The 26,815-nt window shown below is 35.5% G+C and overlaps 1 protein-coding gene across 1 annotated transcript in view; it reads left to right on the top strand.

The window, feature by feature from the left end:
• GALNT13 (polypeptide N-acetylgalactosaminyltransferase 13) overlaps window positions 1-26,815 on the top strand; it is a 417,763-nt gene that overhangs the window by 47,620 nt on the left and 343,328 nt on the right. Inside the window, exon 3 of the mRNA XM_081141998.1 lies at window positions 12,768-13,013. Within this exon, the coding sequence (XP_080998124.1) occupies window positions 12,872-13,013 (142 nt within the window). The 5' untranslated portion in view covers window positions 12,768-12,871. The remainder of the gene's footprint in view (window positions 1-12,767; window positions 13,014-26,815) is intronic.

The following is a 26,815-nucleotide window of genomic DNA, read 5'->3' as shown; positions in this document are numbered from 1 at the left end:
AATACACTATCAGCTATGTATCTACTTTGAACTCTGTTTAGTAAATAATGCTGTCAACATCACCTTGCACACAGACTTTTCTCTAATATGGGGGTTTCAAAAGAGAGTTTTGCAGTAGAGAAATTACTATTTGAAGGTACATGATTATTTTTAAGAAAGTAGATCCAAAATCATATTTATTTTATTATTTATTTTTATTTTTGTCATTTTCTCTTCATTTTATTTTTACATCACCATTTATCCCCCTATACCTTCTTCAACCTCCACCTACCCTTTTCCACCTCATAATCACCACACTTTTATCCATGTCCATGAGCTTTCTTTTTTTTTCCTTTTTTGCTTAATCCCTCCACTGCACCCCAACACCCCCCACCTGAGCTGTCTGCCTGCTCTCTATCTATGAGTCTGTCTCTATTTTGCTTATTAGTCCAGCTTATTCATTACATTCCACATATGAGTGAAAGCATATGGTACTTGTCTTTCCCTGACTGGCTTATTTGACTTAGCACAGTGTTCTCCAAATCCATCTATGCTGTCACAAAAGGTAAAATTTTCTTCCTTTTTACGGCTGGGTAGTATTTCATTGTGAAATACTACAGCTGTTTTATCCACTCATCTACTGATGGACTCTTGGAATGCTTCCAAATCTTGGCTATTGTAAATAATGCTGCAATGAACATAGGGGTGCATATATTCTTTCAAATTAGTGTTTCAGGTTTCTTCGGATAAATTCTCAGAAGTGGAATCGCTGGGTCATAAGGCAGTTCCATTTTAAATTTTTGGAGGTGAGTTCATATTGTTTTCCACAGTGGCTACACCAATCTGCATCCCCACCAATGGTGCATGAGGGTTCCCCTTTCTCCACATCTTGCCAGCACATATTTATTGATAATAGCCATTCTGACTGGTGTGAGGTGATATCTCATTGTAGTTTTAATTTGCCTCTCTCTGATGAGTAGTGACATTGAGCATCTTTTCATATGTCTATTGGGCATCTGTATGTCCCCTTAGGAGAAGTGTCTATTGAGGCTCTTTGCCCATTTAAAAAAAATATATATCTTTATTGATTTCAGAGAGAGGAAAGGAGAGGGAGAAAGAGATAGAAACATCAATGATGAGAGAGTCATTGATCGAGCCCACAACCTGGGCATGTGCCCTGACCGGGAATTGAACCCCGATTGCCTGGATCCCAGGTCGACGCTCAACTGCTGAGCCAAGCCCGGCTGGGTTCTTTGCCCATTTTTTAGTTGGTACTGGCATGAAAATAGACATATTCATTAGTGAAGAATAGAGAGCCTAGAAATAGACCCATACCTTTATAGTCAATTAATATTTGACAAAGGAGGCAGAAAACATACAATGGGGTAAAGATAGCCTATTCAAAAAATGGTGTTGGGAAAATCGGACAGATACATGCAAAAAAATGAAACTAGACCACTGTCTTACACTGCACATATGAATTAACTCAAAGTGGATTAAAGATTCAAATGTTAGACTCAAAACCAGAAAAATCCTAGAAGAAAACATAGGCAATAAAATCTCACTCATTTCTCATAGCAATAATTTTTCTGATATATCTCCTCAGGCAAGGGAAACAAAAGAAAAAATAAACAAATGGGACTACATCAAACTAAAAAGTTTTGCACAGCAAAGGAAACCATCAACAAAATGAAAAGACAATCAACTGAATGGGAGAACATATTTACTGATACATCTGATATTCGGTTAATATACAAAATTTATATTGAACTTATAAAACTCAACACCCCCAAAAATCATACTTATTTTTAATAAACCACATTTCTTTCCAAAAAAGTTTTTTACTGATTTACATTTCAACCTGTAGAATAAACAAGGACCCATTTTAATCCAGCTTTTCTAAAGTATAATTTTGTCAAAAATAATATTTAATTTTAATTTACAGATCTTTAATTAGCACAATCCCTAATTAAATTATTTAGTAGTTTTTCCCTGATGAGAGTGAAAATGTTGCCTTCATTGCAGTTTCCTTTTCATGTGCTTATATATATAATGGTAATCTTTGATCAACTTTTAAATCTTGTAAAGAAGCATATTTCTTCCTTTCTCATGTATTTTTAGCAAGTTTTCTTTCTTTGTGTTATTGCTGTTTTCTATTATTGGATGATATACTCCATTATAGTAGATGGCTTTATGTGGATTAACAAGTTACAGTCTTTAGCAATTTCGTATGACAATTGCTTTGCTAATAAGAAGATGAATTATAATTCTTTGGTTATATAATAATTTTACTTAACCCTTAATTAATTGGGGACTAATTATTCAATATTCTGATTTTTAATTCTTTATATCTTCTCTCTAATTGCCTGTCTTTTAAAGCACTTAATTTATAATTAATAACTTCACCAGGAAGGTTGCAGGGAAAAAACAAAACAGTTGGAGTTGCAAATCAAACTACTAAGTAAATATATAGTAGCTTTAAAAAGATGTGTTTTACTTTTATTTTTTTTGGAGTCAGGGAATTTGAATATTTCACTTGTTAATGTTTTTTAAATCAGTTTTAAAATTAAATTAATATATTCAAGCATGCAAATAAAATTTGATTTACCTTTGTGCCATTTTGTGATTAAATTTCAGAAGGAGCTCTAATTCATTTTCTGTCTGGCTTTTTATGTGGCCGCACCCCTTCTGCATCCTCTCCTTTATGTCGCTGGGATCCTGCTGTACCCTAGAGTTCTGGGCTTTTGTTTGACACCCTCTCACTTTTGTTTTGTCTCCCACGAATGACCAGCTGGAGCAGAGTGACCTGATATAATTTTACAAGATAATTTAATATTATTCTTCATTATTTTCTACAAATAAACACTCCTGTTTTGGAAAGAAACCCTAGACGAGAAATAGCCATGTAATTCTCCGCATTTCAAAGAAGGAACACTTGTAATTTGTTCCTTACATCTTTGTCATAAAGAATTCAGAAGCCTTAAGGCCAGCTAGGAAGCTGAGGTTAAGATTTTCTAATGGTTAGCTGTCTCAGTGGAAACATTTGTTTTCTTTTTAACCATGTGATTTATGGCAGAAGATGGCCAGCTTGCTGGTGGATGTCTATTGGGAACTGTCTAAATGCTCTACTGTTGTCTTAAATCTCTAGGTTTTATATCCAGTTGAACATTTTAGATTTATATTTTCCCCTCTTGGTAGCTAATAATGGACAAGTTTAAGCCACAGATATCCTATGTGATTAGACGCATCCTGAGCAGCCATTAAATACCTAAAACAAATGAACAATGAGCAGTTTTTAGTTTGTATATAGAAAATTTTTATTTTCTTTTTGAGGGTCGTATATTGCTTTTCACAGGCTTTCTTTATGAAGACTTAATTTCATTATGTTTTAATAATTTTTTGCTTGTAAAGTCTCATCAACTTATATTTCAGGCTTTGACATTCACAGCATATTCATAGAATAGATGTTTCTATATCCAAGCATGACTAGAAAGACCACTGTGTAACGAACTGCCTTGACAAATGCCATCTGCCTTAGAAACATTCTCTATGAAGCTCCTCTCTTCTTTCAACCTCTCTGTGCCCGATAATTTTGTTCGTTGCTGTTTTTTCTCAATGTTAATTACATGTAATAACTATGTGTTAGTAAGAGTTCTACATCTTAAAATCACTCCTAATGTTTCACTTGCCTTTTCTTACCCCTACACCAATGCTCTTGTCTATCTCCTCTACCAGATCCTAACCCAGACGTCAAGGATTGTGACTATGTGTTTTATCTTTAGTGCCTGGCATAGTGTTGGCATTGCTATAGACACTCAATTGTATCTCTTGGATAAAAGAAAGCAATGCTTTACTATTTATATTAAACTCACAGTTTTATTCTGAAAATAATACATGTTTCTATTAAAAATTCAAACCTGCAAAAGACTACAAATCAATTCTACTCCTCAGAGATTATCAAGTTTAGGTGACAAATAAAACAGGAGTCAGACTGTCAGCTGCAGAAGCTGATTCTCTGAATCATGCAGTGTGATTATTTTGCCAGGCTCTGGTGCTAGATCTAGGTGACAAAGAGAACAAGAATTGAGCCCACCCTATTCTTTCACCTGGTGGGATACAATCTATTTCCTCCCCAGGTGTCAAGATTGTTACTCTCCCTCCGTAGCCATGAAATTTGGTGTGTCTCAGATCAATAAATATAACGTAACCTCTTTTTTTTCTATCACCTTCCTATGACTCAAACCTTTTGTATGGAAGGATTAGATGTGAATGGTACAACGACTGGAAGTGGGAGTTTATAGATTTGAAATGAGGACAGGCAGAATGGGGCTTTCTTTCCAGCCATGTTCATCTGTTTGCATGTGGGAGTGGAGTAGGGGAAAGTTGGATTTAACCAGTATATTCATTAGCTAAGGCTGGCCTAACCAAGTATTTCAGAATGGGTAGCTTAAACAACAGAAATTTATTTTCTGAGATTTTAGAAGCTTAAAATCAATGTGTCAGCAGAATTGGTTTCATCCTGAGGGTTCCCTCTGTGGCCTACAGGTATCGGCTGCTCTGACTTTACATGTCTTTCTTCTCTGTGTCTGTGACTTAATCTCCTCTCCTTACAAGGACACCAGTCATATTGGATTGGGGCCCACCCATATGACCTAATTTTACCTTCATTGACTCTTTAAATGCCTATCTCCAAATATAGTTACATTTTCAAATACTGGGGGTTAGGACTTCACATATAATTTTTATATTTTTTTAAGGGGGAAGGCACAGTTCAGCCTATAACTACTATAGCACTGGAGTTTTAAAACTTCAATATATTAGAGTGAGAAGGCCTATGTAAGAGATGTGAATTTCTCTTCCCATGCAGTTTACTATTTAAGAGGGACAAAAACATATATAAAGACCAATTAACTTTTTAAGTATATTGGACTGTAAGAGGTACAAAGAAGAACAGTAAAGTGAGGTAAGGAAATACAGAGTGTGTTGTTATTTTATATAGGTTGATAGAAAAGCTCTCCATAATTTGGCATTTGAGCAGGATAGAGGTGATAGCTGAAGGAAAGAAGCGCAGAAAACAGCATAGGTGCCTGCCTCGAGGCAAGATAATTACTGGCCTATGCAAGGAACAGCCAGGAGGCCCAAGTCGCTGCCGTGATAACAATGGTAGATGAAATCAGCTATTAAGTGGAAGGAGCCCTCTTATCTGATTCAGTCCTGCCTATGATTTTCTTTAGCTAAAGAAAAGTCAATGAAATAAGGGAATCATTAGGTACATAAACGTTTTGTTTTTACCTTTAAAAAATGGGGTATAATTTATTTATTTATACTTATTTATTTTAAACATATCTTTATTGATTTCAGAGAGACAAAGGAGAGGGAGAGAGAGAGAGAAACATCAGTGATGAGAGAGAGTCATTGATTGGCTGCCTTGAGCCCACAACCCGGGCATGTGCCCCGACTGGGAATCAAACCTCGATCTCCTGGATCGTAGGTCAATGCTCAACCGCTGAGCCATGCCGGCTGGGCAAAATAAGGTATAATTTAGACAGAATTTACTTGCACCTAAAGTGTACAGTTCAATGAGTTTTGACAATTGTTGTATCTTATGTAACTACATCAGAAACTACAACTATTAAATTTACTTTTGTTATTAAATATAAAATATATTTGTAATGCTCACAAATCTTAATGTTAAGTATATTTGTGATTTAATATTAAACATTTGTAAATATCAGATATGTTTGTGGTGCTCACCTTGTTTTCTGATTCCCTGAATACACACGTACTCAACATACACTATTTCTAGAAAGACTGATGAGGAGAATCCTCATTCTTTGTTCTTGTTCTTTCGATCATGTTCATGATAATAACAATGTTACTATTACTACTAATAATAGGTACTATATAGTGAGCCCCTCCTATGTATCAGACACTGTAATAAGAGCTTTACATGTATTAATTAACTCAACATTCATCATAGCCTTATGAGGTAGCTACTATTGTTCATATTTTGTGAATAGGAAAAGGGAGGGAGGCATGGATCATTTAAGTAACTCGAATTAAGCCATGTAATTAGTGAGTGTTGGAACCCAGATTCAAATCATGGCACTGTAACTCTGAAATATATATTTCAAGATTTTAAGCTAAGTTGCTTTCTAATAGACAAATCTTATGTTATGAATATTTAAATTTTCCTTAGTTTAAATGCAAGTGAGGGCGTATGTAATTTTTTTGCTTCCGTTCCATCTTTTTTCCATGTAAGGCATTTATTTTACATTCTTTTTGTCTGCTTCTGTGTCTCTTATTATAGCTTTCAATGTGGTGTAGTTTTTACGGTGGACCCTTTGCTTTAGGCTGAGGGCATATTTTTCAAGTTCACCTTCATTTTAGATCTTCCTTCATTCAAAGATCAGTCTTCCTTTCAATAAGCCTGTGTAGCTAATTCAGGATATTCATTTAGTGCTTACACACTAGATTTATCTGTCCATAAACTAAACTCTGCAAAATTGTCCAGTCACCACTTCACAGAAGCTCCTGCATAGCCATTAAAAACATTTGAAATGTGTTGGGTGCCTGAAAGTTCTGGGAGCACTACCAGCAGTCTTACACCAGCTTCCAGGATCCTTTGGCAGCCTCAATACAGCCTCATAAAATAGACTGAATAAATTTGCACCTATTATGCAATTTTCTACAACAGAAAATATATGACTACAAATTAAAATAACTTTAACAGCAACTAAACTAGACTCCCAGGTAAGGGATAACTTCCTAATTAAAAACACAAACAAAAATGTATTTTAATTTTAATAGCAGTTACCAAACTTATAAACTTTCTCCAGATGTTTTTTTATATTTGAAATCCATTTTGATAAGGATAGGGAAAGTGATATATATTTTCAAACAAAAATCTTGTAATATTTCATAGAATATCTGGCTGATACTATTTAGTGTGCAAGAAGAAAAGGAAAGGCAGTCTGACTAGCAAGATGGTACTTGATAGTTTTCTAACTCTTGAAGTTTTTCTATGTAGAGAAATATTTTAAAAGAGGGAAATAACTGTGCTAAGAAGATTTTGAAACAATTAGAAAAAGTTGTATTTTTGGATAGAAGAGCCAGTAGTTTATGCAAAGTTGGTCATGCTCCACATGGACTTGGCAAGCCAGGGATATTACAGAACTTGGACTTGGTTTGAGAGACAGAACAGTGTTTGCAAATAAATAAGGGCTTACTGGATTGAAAACATAATACAGATGCTGATTCTCTTAAATAAACCTGGGCCACCAACTGTGCTTATGTTGGTGAGTGTTGCTGTGTATATTGTACCATCCTTCTGCTCAACCAGTTTTGTTCTCATGTGAACAGTATCGGAACACAATATTCAAGATTACTATTTTACGAGTGCCACTGATAAGATCCTTGTGAATGAAAACATGTAGTATATTTTCAAGGTACAAATAGAATTAAAAGCTTAAAATATATAAGAAAAGACTATCTCATAAACAAACAAAAATTTAAACAGCAACTTACTTTCATCCCATAAAATACTAAAGTTAGACTTCTTTTGGTGTTACTATCTTGATGTATAGATCTAGCAGGCCATCAAATTAAATTAATTTGAATAATTTTTGAAGTGGTGATGAGATGTGATTTTCACTTTTTATTATAGCTAAAGTTAAAATTAAATTCTCAATAACTTCAAATATTAGGCTCTTAGGAAATGACTTATCTTAGACATTGTAATATTTAATATTAAGTGATTTCAGGTTTTTCTATTATAATAATATTCTTCATACTTTCCTTTAAAAATGTCCTCATCTTAATTCTGCTTAAGTCACAATATTTTGTGAAGTGGATAGGATAGAAAATATGTTATAAATAAATGAAAAACAGAGAGGCAACATGCCTATGTAATGTCATCTTTTTACTGTTTGTCATTTTTGTTGTTTTGTTTTTACTGTTATGGTACTGCCTTTAATTTAAGCAGGGATTTAATTATTTTTAAAATAGATTTTCATACTTTGAAAGAAGCCAAGTTTTAAATAACAGATTATTGAACTCATAAAAGAAGGCTTTAAAACAGTTTGGCTTGACTTCATCAACAGTAAATTTCCAGGAACAAGATAAAAAAATGGAGTGTGAACTTATATGTTAAAAGAGTCCTAAGAGACCTATCAACCAATCATAATATATTTAATAGCAACCTGATTCAAACAAACCAAAGGTTAAAAAATAAATTATGAGACATTTTGGAGACATTAAAAAATTACTGTTTGACTGATTTGATGTTGGGTAATGGGCACACAATGCAATATGCAGATTATATATCATAGAAATGTACGATTGAAACCTATATGATCTTTTAGCCAATGACACCCCAATAAATTTAATAAAGAAGAAAAAAATATAAAATTAAATTAAATTTTAAAAAGACATAACTGCTTTTTCTTTAGGTGTGGTAGTGGTATTTTGGTTATATTCTTAAATCTGTATCTTAGAGTTTTACACAAAATATTAACAGATGACATGATGCAATGTCTGAAATTTTCTTTAAAGTGATTCTGGGTATGTATAGGGAGTGAATGGTTGTTGTAGAGTAAAACAAGATTGGTCATATGTTGATAGGTTTTAAAACTGGGTGATGGGTATATAAGTGTTTATAATACTATTCTCTTTATTTTTGTATATGTTTAAAATTTTCCATAATGAAAAGGTAGTTTTTTTTAAGTCACATTGGTAAAACTATAAGAGAAATGATGAAAACATTCTATTTTTGACCTTTCAAGAAAAAATGGCATGAAATAAAATGCTGTCATATTTTGTGCCCTAAATGCTTTCATTGATAACTTTTATTTAAATATTTTTACTATATTATTACTGAATTCCCAGTTGGCTAAGTCAACATATTAACTGGTGGAGTCATAATCGTCCCAAGATTTTAAAACTTCCTTGATTTTATTGATTATTTGTTCTTCATAGATACAGTATTTAGTTTACAACTTATAGAACTCCAATAACATAATAAATATGTTAGTTCCCTTGTATATGTAAGTCTCTTCTGAGTAGCTACCTTATTGGTAATTGTGAACATGAACTTCTAATCATTGAACGTCGTGTGAAATGTTGATTCAGTCAAACGTGCTGCTTTTGACTCGTTCAAGCAAAGCACTTCCCAAAGCACAGCAGCAGCAGCGGCGTCTGTTATACTTGCCATGAGGAAGAATTGCAAGGATGACAAAAGGAAAGAACTTCACAAGAGCTGAACACAAAAGGAAATGCCGCGTAAAGAGGACTGTAGGGCAGACTCCCGAGGAGATCACAGAGGAACAGCAGAAGTTTGTAGGAGTTGGGTCAGAAAAGCTCAGTGGGAAGCTGGATGCCACATTCGTGGCTTCACCATTCATTCTCCAGGTTCGCTGTGGATTCCAGCATCCAAGGAACTCATTGTGTTGTCAGTTTCCTCCCATTCAGGGTGAAGGATGGCGTGCTTTCAGAATTCCCTGTAGAACCGTGTGCAGCAGTTGGAAATTCACTCCAGTTAACTCTTGATGTTTTCTCTTTCGAAGGATAGACAATGAGATCAGAATCTGATCTAGACACAGTATTTGATAAATGCATGTCAATCAGGGCCTTTGGCAATGGCCTTTTTCTCCCCAGGGTACAGGCTCTTTGCACAATCCCCCCACCCCCCACCCCCCGTGTTCACAATCCACTGGTCCCCATTCCGGGATCCACTCGTATTTGTTCTTGTACCAACGTGGTATGGTTTTCAACTTCATTGTTTTTTGTGTGTGAAAAATTGTTCTACTGCTCACTTTGGGTTTAATTTTTTTTACCAAAGGTTCTGAGTTATTTCTGTTGTAGTCTGCTTGAAAGGCAAAGGACTGCCCTGCGGGCGTGGCTCAGCGGTTGAGCACCGACCTAGGATCCAGGAGATCATGGTTCGATTCCCAGTCAGGGCACATGCCCAGGTTGTGGGCTCGATCCCCAGCAGGGGGCCTACAGGAGGCAGCCGATCAATGACTCTCTCATCATTGATTTGTCTCTCTCTCTCTCCCTCACCCTTCCTATCTCTGAAATCAATAAAGACATATATAAAAAAAAAGGCAAAGGACTATTTGCCAAACAAACTTCATCTTGTCCTTCTTCGTGTTCATCTTTTTTCCCATAGGCATGAAATGGATTTTCAGGGGACTCACAGGCTGGAGTGCAGCCACGGAGCAGGCCTGCACATTACTCAGGATCGTATTCTTTTGGGGGACCGCTGTCCTCCTGTTGAGAGAGGTCATCTGTATGGTCAGTTCCCTTGCTCTAGACCTCTGTGGTTCCCACAGAAGGAGTGGGTGGACTTCCAGGAAGGCCGGAAGGAAAGCTTGTGCACCCTGGAGATGTGTTGATTTCAAAATACTCCTGATTGTGATTCATTCAATGAAAATTCAGAGAAGGGACAATAGATGTTCTCTGTCTAAGCTGGGGTCAAATAACTTATACAGTATTTTTTAGGGCAGAGTCCGAGGGTGGAAGTGAGCAGTCAGGTGTTGGGCCTGTTTCTAAGGTTACTCCTAGCTGGAGCAGTAATTGCTACCTCAGGCGCATCATCAGTTTGTGGGGAAGGGGTGCTTGCAACTTCTAAGGAGCAGGGTTTCTTTGTAACTGCTGTGTCCATGAGCTCGCGTAGAAAGTTCTCATTTTCTGAAGGAACGTATCCAACTGGTTCAATTTCAATAGTGTAATTCCTCTTCTTTGGCTAGGACTCAGTTCTGCATGTGGAAAGTTCAAAATGATTCTCACTGGGCTAAAATCAATGAAAGTTCACAGTGATTCTCACTGAGCTGGTTTCTGCAGGAGGTCCTAAGGAATAATCCATTTCTGGTTTTTCAGCCAGCTCTGTCCCCATTCCTTGGTTCAGGCTGTTTCACTTCAACCTCTGCTTCCATCGTCACATATCCTTCTCTCTGAAGTCATCATTTCACTTTATGACAGAACCAGGAATGCTACTTTTTATGTCTCTATTGTCAATCTTTATAATAAAGGATTTTATATAATATATAGACTTTATTATAGGATCTTTTATTTGAAGGTATTCCTTATAAATCTGGGAATGGGCATTTGGTAACCATCAGTCTTAAATATACTTTTCCATGGGATTTTTCTTCTACAATAAATTGAAGGAACCTACATTACCAAAGACAGACAGAAAATTTGGTAGGTCTAGTTGTTTCACATTCATATTCTGTAAAGCATACACAAAGTGACAGGAAATACAGGGGAATCTTGCTCCTATCAGGCTTAGAGGCTCAGTTCCAATGGTTAGCTATAATTTTTACAGAACAATAAAGCCAAAATGAAATAAATAATTAGCATGGCATTTTTTCAAGAAAAATAACAAGTAAACAATAATCCCTAAATATCATGTCTGTGTTAAATTTGTACAGTTTGCTTCTTTCTTTTATGGAAAAAAAGATGCTGAATAAATGTAAATTTTATATAAATATTGAAAGCAGACCCTTTGGTATAATAATTTTTTAAACTGTCACATTATGTAAATTTTGAATTTGTTACCAGTCTGGATAGGTTGTAACAGGCAACAGCATTTGTGTTGCTTTATGATACAAAGTCAGCTGCCTTTAATTTAAAGAGCTTCTGCCTCAGCAAATTGCACTTTGATGTTTTAATTTTGAGACACATGTTTATGAAATATTCAGAGTATCTTTGTATTTAATAACTTCTCTGTGGAAACCGTGTTACTTATTCACATCAGTAAATTTACACTTCAGTTGATATTGTTTTAAATGAAGTAAGTGATGTGAGAATATATTTTATACGATATATATACTATATAGATAGAATTAACCAGATCCTTACTGTCCTATGTAGTGTAAATAGAACAAATGTATGTGGTATTAATCCTATACTGTTCCTGAATCTCTCTCACTAATTGTGCACGTTTCTTTGTTATGCCTTTTAGAATTCTTACTCTGGTTCTTCTAAGTCACTCTACACTAATATGTTGTTTCTCCTCTAATAGTATTTTTTGAATGTATGCTGTCCATTCAAAAATAAACATCTGCTGTGAATACTTTCAATGCAGACCAGATGGGGTTTTTAAGGCTTCATAACTGATGACTTATTTCATGTAACTGCCTTGGTTGAGAATTTGAGAATTCCTTTTGCTCTATACATTAATAACCTTGTCGTCTTCAAGATGACTTACAAGCATAATGGTACTTAGCCCTCATTGCGAATCTTTAGGTTTGGCATTATTATTCCATTTTATAAATGAAAAAACAACACTTAGAAAGACTCCCACAAATATGAAGTAACTAGACCCAGGCCTATCTGTGTATAAAGGTCAGTTTTAGCCTCTGCAATGTATTGTGTCCCAGCATGATTTCCATCTCAGCTGCATTTGCTCCTTGAAAGTGCTGAAGCAGGGTAAGTTCAGAACCGTGCCGTTTGACAGCCTGGTGCTCTGCAGAATGTTATGAAAGGAATTTAAGGAGAACACAATACTACTTGAAAAAATCCAATAGCTGTTAAGGGCCCAGCAGAGTAGTAGCATATCGAGGATTAGCTGTTCCAATTTTAGCCACCTGGCTTGCTTACAGATTTCATTTGTTTGCATTTTTAATTCTGAATTTGAAAGCCAAGTGCTGATATATTTGGGAACATTAACTAAGTCATATATTTCATGTTATATCTCATTTATGCAAAACAAAATGTATGGTAATAAAATTTTCTTTTCTTTTTTCCCCCCCTTTTCCTTCCTTATTATTATTTTTTTAATGCAGTGGGATGCATTTTGCTTTTATGCTGGAGTTCACCCCTGCGGCTTGGATTTATCACAGTAGCATCTGTCTTCGGTCTGTTTGTTAAGTAGAAATCACGGAAAGACATGAGGAGGCTTGTGTACTGCAAGGTGGTTCTCGCCACGTCCCTGATGTGGGTTCTGGTTGATGTCTTCTTGCTCCTGTACTTCAGTGAATGTAACAAATGTGACGACAGGAAGGAGAGGTCCCTGCTACCTGCGCTCAGGGGTAAGTGCTCATGAGGCAAACGTGGCTTTTAAAGACATGAGAGAGTGGTGGTGACTCACGACAAAACATGAAACTTCAGAACGGGGGTTGTTGGAAAACAGCTTATTGAGTTAGAAGAACGTTTTGGCAGAACTATTAATGTACATTTAACTGTGGGAAAGCAATTCTGCTTTTCTTGGCCTCAGTATATTGTTGGAAGAAATGAGAAGAATGAACTAACCTCTGAGGTTCCTTCCAGTTCTCATAATTCCTACATTCTGGGACTGTACAGAAAACATGATTCAGTGAACATTCAAATTGGACAGAATCTTAAATGTAGGCTTTCAGAAGCAAAAGCCCTTAGAGACCAAGCATATAATGTAAAGAAGAAAACCTGCTGAAGTGAGACAGTGGGAACTGTAGCAAAATGGAACTGTACACGATACCCCTAAGGACTTCCAAAAATAGTCAAACAAGCAAGCAAGCAAACACTTTTTTACACAAAACATGTTGGTGATCAGGTACAACCTATGGGCCATCAGATTGTTGCCCTACGTTAAGGGCAAAAGATAATTTGAAGGATATCAGAAAGTCACTTTAACTCAATATTTACCTCTTTCGGGATGAGTTTCATTGAGGAGTGGAGTGAATTTCAAAGAAACATAGAGATATGTGTAAATGGGGATTCATTAAGCGACATCATAGACATTTATTTCTTGCAATTATTTTACATAATTTTCTCTATGCCTTTGGTTGACTTCTAGATCTATAAAGATATTTTTGCAATATTTCTAGTAAATGAATGCTTGTGAAGCATTTAATGTGCTTGAAACTAGTTTTATTTTCATTGAATGAAACATTTTTTCCCTTGTAATCTAGTTTACATTCTTTTTCTGCTTAGCAGAAGTTTTCTTCTTAAATACGACGAAAGGTAAACTTTGAGTCCTACTTGAAATGTTTGTACCTTTAGGAAGAGTGAATATAAATTCTTGACTTGAGATTTTCATTTATTTAATGAATGTAATCTGGTTTTAGTTACAGATGTTTTTGAAGTTATTTATTAATCAAAATATGCTGATAAACAGAATTTCATTGGTATTATCTGGCTGTATGAGGTGTAGGAAAACACAGAATAGCATTTACAAAAATTTATTTTTGTTAAAAGAGTATCAAGGACATCTTGAGCTTGCTTGAGATTGCAATAATGTTCTTGCTCAATTGGAGATATTCTCATTATCTTCTTCTTTCCAAAATGAGTTTAACTTTCTCACTGTAGTTTTTAACTACTTCAAAGATCTGAGAAAAAGTACTTTGGAAGTGACTGAGCCTAGACCCATTTGAGTATTTTAATGCATCTTTTTATACCTTTATACTAGAGCTATTCAAAGAGGAGAACATTATGAGTCTATCAGATTTTGATAAATGAACATAGGGATTGATTTGCTGGTCTTTGGTTAAAATCCCAGAATAAATCAGGCTTCTCTGCTTGTTTGAATCAGTTGAGTTACTGCTTGGCTGAAAGTAGAAATGTGTTTTGATGGATTACATCAGTTTGGAATGATCACTTTGTCATTTGTTGAGTGGAGACATCTAGATTGGTCACAGAAAATGTTATAATCTGATTCAGCAAAATTATGACAGCCTTTTTTACAAGTACCAAAAAAGTACAGTTTTGCTGATTTAAGTTCTTAATGCTCAATCTTAAATCTGAAAGTGTGAAATGTAATGATGTAAGGCAAAAATACTGATCTGTTCTTTTAATTACACTGTAAAATTAAGTTATATTCTCTTTATTTTTAAGACTTCTTTAATTGTACGTTATGTTTGTCTTGAATAAATGTAAAATACACTTTAGGGGTTTAGTTACATTTTCTAGTTTTAGTTATTATTTCAGAATGATACTTAATTTAGGAATTTGTGCCATGTGTTTAAAATGTATTTTATTCAAGGCAAATGATGCTGTGCAAAGTTCCATTAACTGAAATTTTCATGTTCAAAATATGTTAAAACAGGCCTTTTGACTTTAAAAAGGTTCATCTTTTGGGACCTATTGTGTCTCTATAATTAAAACAAAGGGTTTGGACAAGGTGGTTTCTAAGATCCCTTCTAGTTCTACATTAAAACAGTTTTTAAGTAGCTAATACTAGCATATACTCTGAATTAATTTTTGAGAAATGTTCATTTATTTATTAATCACATTATCAATTATTTCAGTGCCTATGAAGTCAACATGTTTTATACTTTAAACTTACACAATTATGTTTCAATTGTATCTCAATTTTTTTTTTTTTTTTAAAAGAACATAGTCCAGTTATGGGCAAAGGAAAAAAAATCCTAAACAAAAGCATAAGGACATGTGAGCTCACAAGTGATGTAACAATATTACCACAAGGTTAAAAGCTCAAGCTTTGTTGAGCAACCTCCCCACTGAATGGTTATGTGATTCTTGGCAAATTCCTTAATAAAATCATAGTGTTCTCACTTGAAATGAGAACCTTAGAGGCAATAAATTTTGCTTCACAGGGTTGCCTTGAGAATTAAATGACATGATACGCATAAACCCCTCAGTGCAGTATTGGGTCACAGTAATTTTTGTTTCAGTCTCTGCTAAATGTTGATAAAGAGACTGAAAGGCCTGAATGAGGCTCCACCAGGCTTTGCTGTCCAGTGAAAATAGAGTCCATAGCAGGGGACCAGTTATTCTCAGGGAGATCCCAAAGGAGGGAGTAACTCTTTTAAAATCATTTGTTGAATGCTCAATACGTGGTGAGGCCTGGAGATATAAGGGAACTGAGCTATATTGTCTTGAAGCTTATAGTCAATAACAAAGTAAACATTTTTCTCCCTTTCTTTGTGTCTGTCTGTAAAAAAGTAATTTAGAAATGATGACGTATAATGAGAGCATAATGGGTATAATGAGAATTAGTAGGAGGAGGAAGGATGCTCTGAGTAGAGGAAAATAGATCTAGGGTATTAGATAACATTTCACAGAGCTTGTGGCAATTTAAGGTCTAAAACATTAAAGTAGGAAATAACAGTTAAAGAAGAAAATACTAAAATTTTCATGAAATGATAAAGGTTACTGAATATCCAAGATACTTCTTAAGGAGAAAGATACAGGAGTCTTATAAAATGAGAGTGATTAAGACTGTAGTATTGGACAAAGGGACACAAAGTGTAGGCAGATAGCGCCGTGGAGCAGAATAGAGACCCTAGAAGTAAACTCACAGGTGTTCGGAACATTCAGCATATGACAGAGGAAGCACTGCACACCAATGGGGGGGAAAAGGGCTGTTCAGTAAGTGGAGCTGACAATAAAGTGGCAATCCATGTGGAAAACAGATGAAATTGAATGTCGACTTCATGCCACAAACCAAGATAAACTTTGGATGTATTAATGTCAAAACAAAACTAAAACTTTTAGCAGAAAAAAATTGGACATCTACGAGACCTTGAATTAATAAAACTTTTGAAACACTACACAAAACATTTGACCATAAAAAAAATACTGATAAATTTGACTATATTAAAATTGAGAAAGTTGGCTCATTTAAATATAACTTAAAGTAAAAAGAGAAGTTACAAATTGTAGATGTTCAATGAACATGCAACTGAGAGATTATTGTCAAATAGTGCATGTGTGTAGATCCCATTATTAATAAAATAAGCCCAAGTAGTCCAATAGGAGAAAAATGAATAGACACTTCTTAAGAAAGGGAACACATATAGCAAAAAAACTTATGAAGAAATATTGAACATCAATTTTGATCAGGGAAATACAGATCAAGGCTATAATTACATACTGATATCCATTCAGCTAGTAAAAATTAAAAAGGCTGATCATATCAACTGTTAGAAATGATGCATCTCCATATTTTTATTATAACTTTAGATAGCAATTTGCCATTATCTTTGAAATCTGAACATTTGTGTATGAACCATCACTCATAGTCATATATTCAAGAAAATTTCTTCCACATACACAAATATTTCGTAGTACTACTGTTCATAAAATGAAAAAATGAAAATAATCTATATGCCCATCCATAGAAAAGCTGATGAATGAACAGTGGAATATCAATATATGGGATTAGTATATAGTAGTCAAAATGAATGAACTGCAGTGACTCACACCAATATGAATGAATTTGGTGATACAATATTAAGTTTAAAATTTATGTCCTTGAAAGATGATATAAGCATGACATAGTTTGAAAAACTAAAATCAACTAAAATTTGCAAATGTATGTATTAGGGATATATCTAGATGCAACAAGATTTTATATAAATCAAGTGAGGCTAATTATGAATATGGAATTTAGGATGTTGACTCTTGTATCAGGGAGACAGGAGCATGGAGTGAGGGTGAACATTTTGGCTGAATGTGGGTCATTATGAGGGTTCTAGATTTGTTTTGGATGTGAGTTTGATGTGTTTATTATATCATAGAGATGACTACATTAATGAATAAGAGCCACAGAAAGGATTTAAAAATTGAGAAGCCACTGAATGGGTTTAAAAGGCAGAGCAGACATGATCACGTTTGTGCTGTGGAAAGATCACTATGGATTTAAGTAGGAGAATGGACTGGAGAAGAGCCAGGTTCCACAAATTCTGTTCAGGAAGCGACGCCTGCTTAGAGCAGAGTAGTCGCAGCGAGGTATGAAAGAAGTAGGTAAAATGAAGTATTGAGATATGGGAGCAAGAGAGCTGGGTGCTTGACTGGCTCTGATGGGTGGGGAGGTGGAAGTGTCAAGGACAAGTCTTGAGTTTCTTACAGGGATTTATTTGATTCAATTTCCTGAAAGAAGAGAATGTAGGAGGAGATGATTTGAGGGTGGATGTTGAGTTTATTTTAGACATGTTGAGTTTGAGATACCTGTTAAGTAACTGAATGGAATTATTTCATAGGAAGTTGGCTATGTTATTAAACTCTAAATATCAAACATAAAAACCATAACTTCTATGTACTTTTTTTCCATAAAATGGATTATATTCTTTATTAAATGTAGTATATGAAATATAATTCTTTGCTACTGAGACAGTGTTATCATTTTATACATCAATTATTGAGTAATGCTGTGAAACAAAGATTATTTCAAAGACTTTATGGTATGGAGCATGTAGACTTGTTTCAATGTTAGATAGTGAGTGACCCATGACTCCTTTTCTTTTTTTAAAGAGTGCTTTTTGGTAACATAAGTACTAGTTAGAGGAGCATGTTAACTCTTTTTGACAATCTGGGGCCTCCTGGAACTAAAACTCACTGGAGGATATTTCTAACTCTTAATTGGTGTGGAATACTAAGTGGTTCCACTCCCAAATTAGAAGAGTTAGAATAGATATTTGAGTGAATAGGTATATAAAAGGCCAGTGCCGTTTTGGTGCACCTACAAACACGGGGAATTTGAGGTTGTTTGGCAGGTTTGCATAAGCACTGTGCAATATCATGTCTACTCCTGGCTCCCTCACTAAGGCCCTGTGTCCTCAGACAAGTTAACTAACCTCTCTGGGCCTCAGTTGCCATCTTTATAATGAAATGATTATGAGTCGTGGTGTGAAAAAACTTATGCTATTCTCCAAATGAAGGATTATATGTTTATAGCTATTGTTTTTCAGTAGGACTATGGAAAGTGAGATCTTTAGTATCAACTTTTGGTTAGTCTATAGATACTGTGTCATGTGACATGAGGATAGGTGGTATGGAGGTGACGTGACGGGAAGGGGTCTGCTTAGAAACCGCAGAAGGGCCTTCTCATCACCACAGAGCACAGGAGGACTATAAAGTTATCATATTTAAGAAGGGAAGGAACCTACTTTCCTCTACCTGATCCTGAATCTTAAACATATTATACAGACATAGGAAATGAAAGGAAATTCTCTTGCCAAAAAAAAAGGGAAAATAAGAAATTGTTGCTTATATGTAAACGAACATAAGTGCATTAGCCAATAATATTAACAATAAGTTATTAACTACTCTAATAATTTGCAAATGTTAACTCAGTTAATTTCCACATTCCCCTTGAAACAAATCTGTGAAGTAGGCATTCTTCTTCCTCTTTTACATTTGAGGAAACTGAGGCAGAATTAATGAATGCAAAGACAACTTGGTATTTCTCCTTTAGTCACACACACAAATACTTCTAACACCAGACATGTGGGTTTTTCCCACACCAAGCAATTCTCTGAGACATCAGCTGGGTGTCCTACAATCCCGACACCGTCTACGTGAGTTAGCATCAGATCCCACAAGTTAAGGCCTCAGTCCCAGAAGACTGCCCTCACTTCAGTCACCAATTGCAAGTACCAGGTTGTCACCTGTACTTTTGACCAACCACTTATAAATCTTGGTTTCCATGACCTTCTCTTTGGGCTTGATAATTTGCTGGAATATCTCACAGAACTCAGGGAAATGCTATTTACATTTCTGAGTTTATTATAAAGGATATAGTAAGAATATGAATGAACAGCCGAATGAAGCAATACATAGGATGAGGTCCAGAAGGGTCCTAAGTGCAGGAGCTTCTGTCCCCAAGGAGCTAGGGTATGCCACCCTCTTATTATGCAGAAACATTCACCAACTCAGCAGCTCTCTCAACCCCATACTTTTGGAATTTTTATGGAGGCTTCATCACACAGATATGATCAATCATTAATTCAATTCCCAGCCCCTCTCCTCTTCTTAGAATTGGGGGATGTTTCTGCATAAGCTTGAAAGTTTCAAGCTTCTCATCACTGCTTGGTCTTTCTGGTGACCAGCTCCATTCAGGAGTCACCCAGGAGCTCACTAAGAGTTGCCTCATTCTTACAAAATGTACTCCTGTCACACAGGAAATTCCAAGGGATTTAGGAACCAAGGTCAAAGACAAAATGTTAGAACAAAAGATGCTCTGGGTGCTCTTATCACTTGGGAAATTACAAGGGTTAGAGCAGCTCTGTGCTAGGAACCTGAGTAGAAACCAATATAGGTATCTTCTGTTATTTCCCAGTGAGGTTAAGGAGTTGGTCATCAGTAAGTGCCAGTTTGCACTGGAACTTAAGTTCCATGCTTTCATTGAGATACCAGTCTGGAGTACAAATTCTGAAAACTTGAATTAAGTACTTTGTCTTCACTCTCAGAGACACCTAGGCTCTTCCAGATCTGTCTGGTTAGCAGGATGTAGCAACTCCAGCCAGGAAAATATTTCCTAGGGTTCATACCTTTTATAAAACAGTATTAACTTATCTGACATTTAAAGGTTTTATAAAGTTACTCTTATCCACTGTGTCCCTCAAGACTCTCCCACCGCTGCTCTTAATAAGGAAAGTCAAGAATGAGGGTGGAATTGTTTACTGGTAATCTGTATCGATACCTCCGTGTTTCTCTTGGTCCTGTCTGGGAACCTAACTGGTTGCTTCTCATAAATCTAGGGACATGGCCTAGTGCTCTTGGATTTTTGACAGTGGGCTATTGTATCAGCCCTTTCTTTTCTTTCTTTGTAAATGATTTCCTGATAACATTAACACCTAGCAATGTACTCATTTATTAAACAGTAAATGTTTGTTGATTTTGTTTGATTAATCTTTGGTGCTTCAGGGGAAAATTCCAGCCTAGAAGTGTGACAGGAAACTGCAAAACTGGAAACTGATGAATTAGGGTGTTAAAACTAATGCCAGTTTTTTTCTTTTTTTAAAATATATGGCTTCACCTTTCAGAGGCAGGTAGAAGAGTGTGATTGATTAAAATGTATTGTCAGTATTGGAATTACTCTGAATAAATTATGATGACTGCTGGAATTTTCAGATGATAATAATATTTACAGACATATAAAAATGGGACATATAGACACAGTGAACTTGGATTAAGGGCTGATATTTCCCAGACAATTTCCAATAAAGTTTATAAATAGTGTTCAAATATTAATAGGCCTTTTAAAGTTTTGACCTTTGATATTTGCTTTGTTCTTCATACTTTTGTTCATAATTTACTCTGATCCCTCTGCTGTTCTACACAGATATACCAATGTCAGAAATAAAACTATATTGTAGTAATGAACAGTTATTAGGTTTACTGTGGTAGGTGCTTTATATACATACTTTTTATTAATTCTCGAAGTAGCATGGAGGGCAGGTACTATTGTTTTTGGGTACTATTATTGTTGTCTTTTACATATGAGAATCTGACACCTAGACAGGTCAATTAAACTCCTTAAGGTTACAAGCCTGGTAAGGGGAAACAAAGGACTCACAGCCTTTTTTGTCAGATTTTATGACGCAGACTTTGATCCACTGTGATTGTGTTATGCTGTGTCCCTGACTCAGGTGTGCCTAGACACTTTAGGCAGAGTAATCATAAAATTTATATACTGTTTATCAGATATTTACACAAAGAGGGATATTTCTGGAGGACAAAGGAGGAAGTGGCCACTGACCTTGTAAAAAACAGGTCTTCTTATAACTTGGGAGAAAAATACTCTGTAAGCTCATCATCCTTTATTTCAGACTTCAGCAATTTTGCATTTATTGAGTCTCTACAGTATACTAATGAACTTAGGTTGTAATTTTTCTCAGCAGTTTCTTTTGGGGTTAAGCCTCTGAAGTCTTAGAAAGAATAGTTAAAAGTCATGAACAGTAGAAGCACTATTTTTTTCAGAACAATTGATGTAATTTTTAAAATGTATTCAATAAAAGTACTGGGGTAGGTACTATGATATATACAGAGTTTAATCAAATAGAACATATGTCTTTAAGAATCATACAGTCTAGCGGAGACCTGACCTATACATATGGCATATACATAAATAACTACCTTACAAAATAGAAGGTGGTGGCTGCTATAAGAGAGCTACCAAATAGACTACTGTGAGAGGCCTTCAAGTATATAGATTATGTAGACATGTAAAAATTGGGAGGGAGTAGACATCAGAAGAAAGAGAAAGCTATTGCCTTTTCCAAAATAAGGATATAAGTGTTCAGTGAATTGTTTGATTGGAGCAGAATGAGACATAAAGGGGATTTCCAGATTTTAGGTTGAAAGTTAGGATAAAGACAGTTTCAAAAGATTTTGAATGCTGGGGAAAGGAATTTTTAACTTTGTTCTCTAGGAAATGGGGAACCATTGAAGATTTCTGGAAAAGGAAAGATCTGTTGATCATCAGCTGAAGTTTGGAAGGAGAATACAATGCTGTTTAATTTATATGCAAGACAATAGCATGAAGACATTTTTATCTTTGTTTAAATAAAGACTCAGACAGCAGAGTTTTATTCATTAATTAAAACCACTTGAATTAGGTGGTAACTAAGTGGAATACTAAATCATTTAAATCGATTCACTTGGCAAATTAATTGGTGGGGCAAGGAAGTTTTCCCTTCTGTAAGACTGAGTTTAGATATTGTTTTAAAAAGTAAGTGCTCAAAATTTTAATTAGTATTAAATAAGCCGAGACAATTCATGAACAGACATTTGAGTGCTTGATTTGTGTTAGAACTGAGGCTGGGAGGATAGAAAGATAAAGAAGACATGTTCCTATTTTCATGTTTCTTTTGTACTTTTCTTTTTTTTAAATATACCTTTATTGATTTCAGAGAAAGGAAAGGAGAGGGAGAGAGAGAGATAGAAACATCAATGATGAGAGAGTCATTGATCGAGCCCACAACCTGGGCATGTGCCCTGACCGGGAATCGAACCCCGATCGCCTGGATCCTAGGTCGATGCTCAACTGCTGAGCCACGCATGGCCGGGCTGTTTTCATGTTTCAAGGGGGAAAAGGAATTCAGAATTGTATGAATGAAATATCAGAGGCAGAATATATGAAATAAGGAGAAAAAAATTCAGTAAGATCACATCTATCTTTTGATGGCAAGATCTAAGACTAGCATTGCTTGAGTAGAGAGTTGGGCATAAAACTATTTACCAAATAGCTTACTTATAAAATGGAGATTGACAAATTTCATCTCTAACGGCTGGAAATCATCTGTATTGCAGGAGAGACACTTGGCTAAGACTGAATTTTTATCAATTTTGTCCACTTTTGTCCTCAACACCTAAAAGAGTGCCTGCCTCATATTGGGTGCTCAATTAATAGTTGTTGAATAAATTAAGGATGAAATCATGATCAGCTTGGCACTTTTCAAATGTTCTCATGATTGTAGAGTATTCAGTTTAGATTGATAATTAAGAAACTTGAAATAACTCAATTATGTCAGAAATTTTTGTTGGTGTTATTGTTATTGAACATACACATAGTCCAAATTTTTTTCTTATATCCATTTTTTTGGCCCATATAATTTTATTTTAAGCCCAAATTGGTAAATTTATAGCCAAGGGACTATCTTTTCTCCTCCAGAGTCAGCCTTGTGTTGCATTTATATACTGTCTGTGTGATGCAGAGGCATATAAGGTCACTGTATGTGGACATGCCATTGAAGAGAGCTCTTGACGGAGCGGGCATCTCATGTGGGATGTGTGGAATGAATCAATATATAGAGGACGCAGAGGAACATTTATGAAAGTTAGATTGAGGAATTTGAAAAGCATGTAGTATGTGGTGTATTTAATTCATCTCTAGAATGAAGATAGAGAAAATGGAGATGATGGGAAGTGAATATAAGAAAGTAATACTGGAAAGTTTTAAAAATGAAAAATCAAAAAGGAAGACTACCAATAATAAGGTGATGCCATTGTAGGACAGGGTCCATAGTTAGTTAATAAATGAGGCTTTGGGGATGATTGAGGATAATGGCTGGTTAAGAATTATTTTTAAATAAAATTTTTTGAGGTATAATAGAATACTCCAATTTAAATGTAAAGTTTGATGAGTTTTGACAAATGAATCCCAGTGTTCAACCTCACAATAATGACCCCCCAAAACGTTCCCTCATTGTGCTGTCCGGTCAGTTTCTCCTGTCTAGCCATAGACAGGCACTGATCTGGTTTTCATGACTATTGGCTAGTTTTGCCTATTACAGAAACTCTGATGAATGGAAATGTGCACTATGAACTCTTGTGAGTCTGGCTACTTTTGCTCACCATGAGGGTTTTGGGACTAATCCATGGTGTTGAATGTATCAGTGGTTCTGTTCCTGAGAGATATTCTATTTTATGTGCATATGACAAGTTGTTTATCCTTGTATAAAGCTGCTACATTCGTTCATAAGTTTTTGTGTGGATATATGTTTTCACAACTCTTGTGTAAATATCAGAGAGTGGTAGTGCTGAGTCATATGCTGAGTGTATTTAAATTTTGTAAGATGCTGCCAGTCTGTTTTCCCAAGATGTTAAACTATTTGCTATTCCCATCAGCAAAGTAGGAGAGATTGAATACATCATAATTTGTTTAAATGTTTCCCTCTGGCTTTTCAAAGGAAGGATACAAATTTTAAAATCTTTATTAATTCCTTACTCACAGCTGTTCTCATTATTTGCTTCCATGTAGTGTTTTCTCTCCTTCTTTCATCTGTGAGTTGTAATTCATTTCATTATTAATGTACCTATTGGGGGCATATCTAATTCTAATTATTATTTATCATATGAGATATGACCTGGATCTCAAATTCCTGGAGGTGAAAAATTGTTTTTGAAGAAATTGGCTCACTTGTAGGATTAGAAGGTTTGTGTGCATTATTACCAATATCTTCACCATTCTTAGAGCTACCACTTATTGTCTACTATATGCAGAGACCTACACTCAAAGCACCATGTGCTATATCATTTAGTCTTCAGCCATCTCTGTGGAGAAGTTAAGAGGGAATTTTCTTGGACTGAATTTTATGCACTCATTGTTTTGAATGATCTCTCTTTAATAAATACTACTCCAATTGTTTCTTTCCACTATTACTGCACCAAAAATGCTTTTATGGAGACCACTTATAGCCTCTGTCTTACTAAATACAGTGGCCAGTTCTCAAACTTATCTTACTTGACTATGGATAACATATGAAACAGTTATCCATTCCTACCTCCTTGTAATACTTTTGTTCCTTGTCTCAAAGGCTCTCACACTCCTGATTTTCTACCTCATTGGCTGCTCCTTCCCAATCTCTTTTGCAGGGCTCTCTTTTCACCTCACTTCTTAATGTTGACGTAGCCCAAAGAATGGGATTGGATTTATCTGTTCTTTATACTCACTCTTTTAGTGATCTCACCTAATCTTATCTCATTGCTTTACATGCCCTCTTATAATTTTATAATTTCCAAATTTATATATCCACCTGACACATTTTTCCTAATTTTTAGACATTTATGACCAAGGCTCGCTTGGTATACTCTTTTGATGTCCAAGAGATATCTCAAACTCACTGTGTTCAAAACCAAACTTTTAGCATTCCACCAAAAGCTTCCTTCCCCGCAGTCTTCTCCACCTCAGTTTTCAGCAGCTCCTCTATACCAGGTTTTTACACCGAAGATCTTAGTCATTGTTACTTTTTCTCTTTCTCTCATATTTCATATGAGCAGATCCTATTTATTATTCCTTTAAAATATATCCAGAATTCAGACTTCTCACCAATACACTGGTCTCCCTGCTTCTACCCTTGCTCACCTATAATCCAGTCTCAACAGATCAAACTGAGTTTTTTAAAAATTCATGTCAAATCATGTCATTCCTCTGCTCAAACCATTTTGTTGGCTCCCTGTCACTCAGTCAAAATTAAAATCTTCAAATGGCCTAGCCAAGTTCTATACCACATGTGCTGAAGTTACCCCTAAGTTCAAATCTTGTTAATCTCTCCTGGTTCATGCCTCTACATTCATATGGACTGTTTTGCTGTTCTTGGAACATGCCAGGCATCCTTCCACTTCAGGGCCTTTGCACTTGGTTTTCTTTCGTCTGTAATGTTCTTTCTCTGGGTTTCTTTCTGTCTTATTTTCTTCCTCCCCTCTTTCAGGCATTTCCTCAAATATAAGTGACAGAGAGTGGCCTCCATGGCCACAGTAGTATTTGAAAATATGAATTGTTGCCCAGCTGCTGTGGCTCAGCGGTTGAGCATCAACCTAGGAGCCAGGAGATCGAGGTTCGATTCCCGGTCAGGGCACATGCCTGAGTTGCGGGCCTGATCCTCAGCAGGACCCGTGCAGAAGCAGCCGATCAATGACTCTCATCATTGATGTTTCTCTCTCTCTCTCTCTCTCACCCTCTCCCTTCCTCTCTCTGAAATCAATAAAAATATATTAAAAAAATGAAAATATGAATTGTTCCTTACACTCCCTATGCTTTCTCTCTGCTTTGTTTTTCTCCACTGCACTTTTTACCACCTGACTTATTAAGTATTTTACTTGTTTAAATTGTTTTCTTCCTTTCTGCCTGAAAACAATGTCAGTCTAGTTAGTTTACTGCTGTATCTCTTGTGCCTAGAAGTGCCTTGCACATCAGATGTATGAAAGAGGGAAGAAATACTGAGTGATTACTTGCTTAATGCTATCATGGTGGATGGATTTATAGAGCAAGAATCCAACTTTTATTTTTAAAATAATTTACCACTGGAGAGAATCATCTCAAGACTGTAACTAGAAATCTATACAGAACATAAACAGTGGATAAACATGATCAATATATAACAAAAGCATGAAGTTTTCAAATATAGGTTTTCCAACAGCTGAAAGCATCAGTGATTTTTTCTCTTTTTCACATAATTTTATAATATTAATAAGAATGTGTGTGTTATTTTACATGCCAATATTTTTCATATTTGATACAAATTGGTAGAGTATTTCATAACCACTGTAATGGGTTGAAAGTGTCTGAAAAAAATTCATGTCCATCTGGAACTTCAGAGTGTGAGCTTATTTGGAAATAGGATCCTTGCAAATGTAATCAGTTAAGGTGAGATCATACTGAATTAGGGTG

Source organism: Miniopterus schreibersii (assembly GCF_964146895.1).
Source record: "Miniopterus schreibersii genome assembly, chromosome: 7".
In the NCBI taxonomy this organism is placed as follows: domain Eukaryota; kingdom Metazoa; phylum Chordata; class Mammalia; order Chiroptera; family Miniopteridae; genus Miniopterus; species Miniopterus schreibersii.
This window is presented reverse-complemented; position numbering and strand designations above follow the sequence as displayed.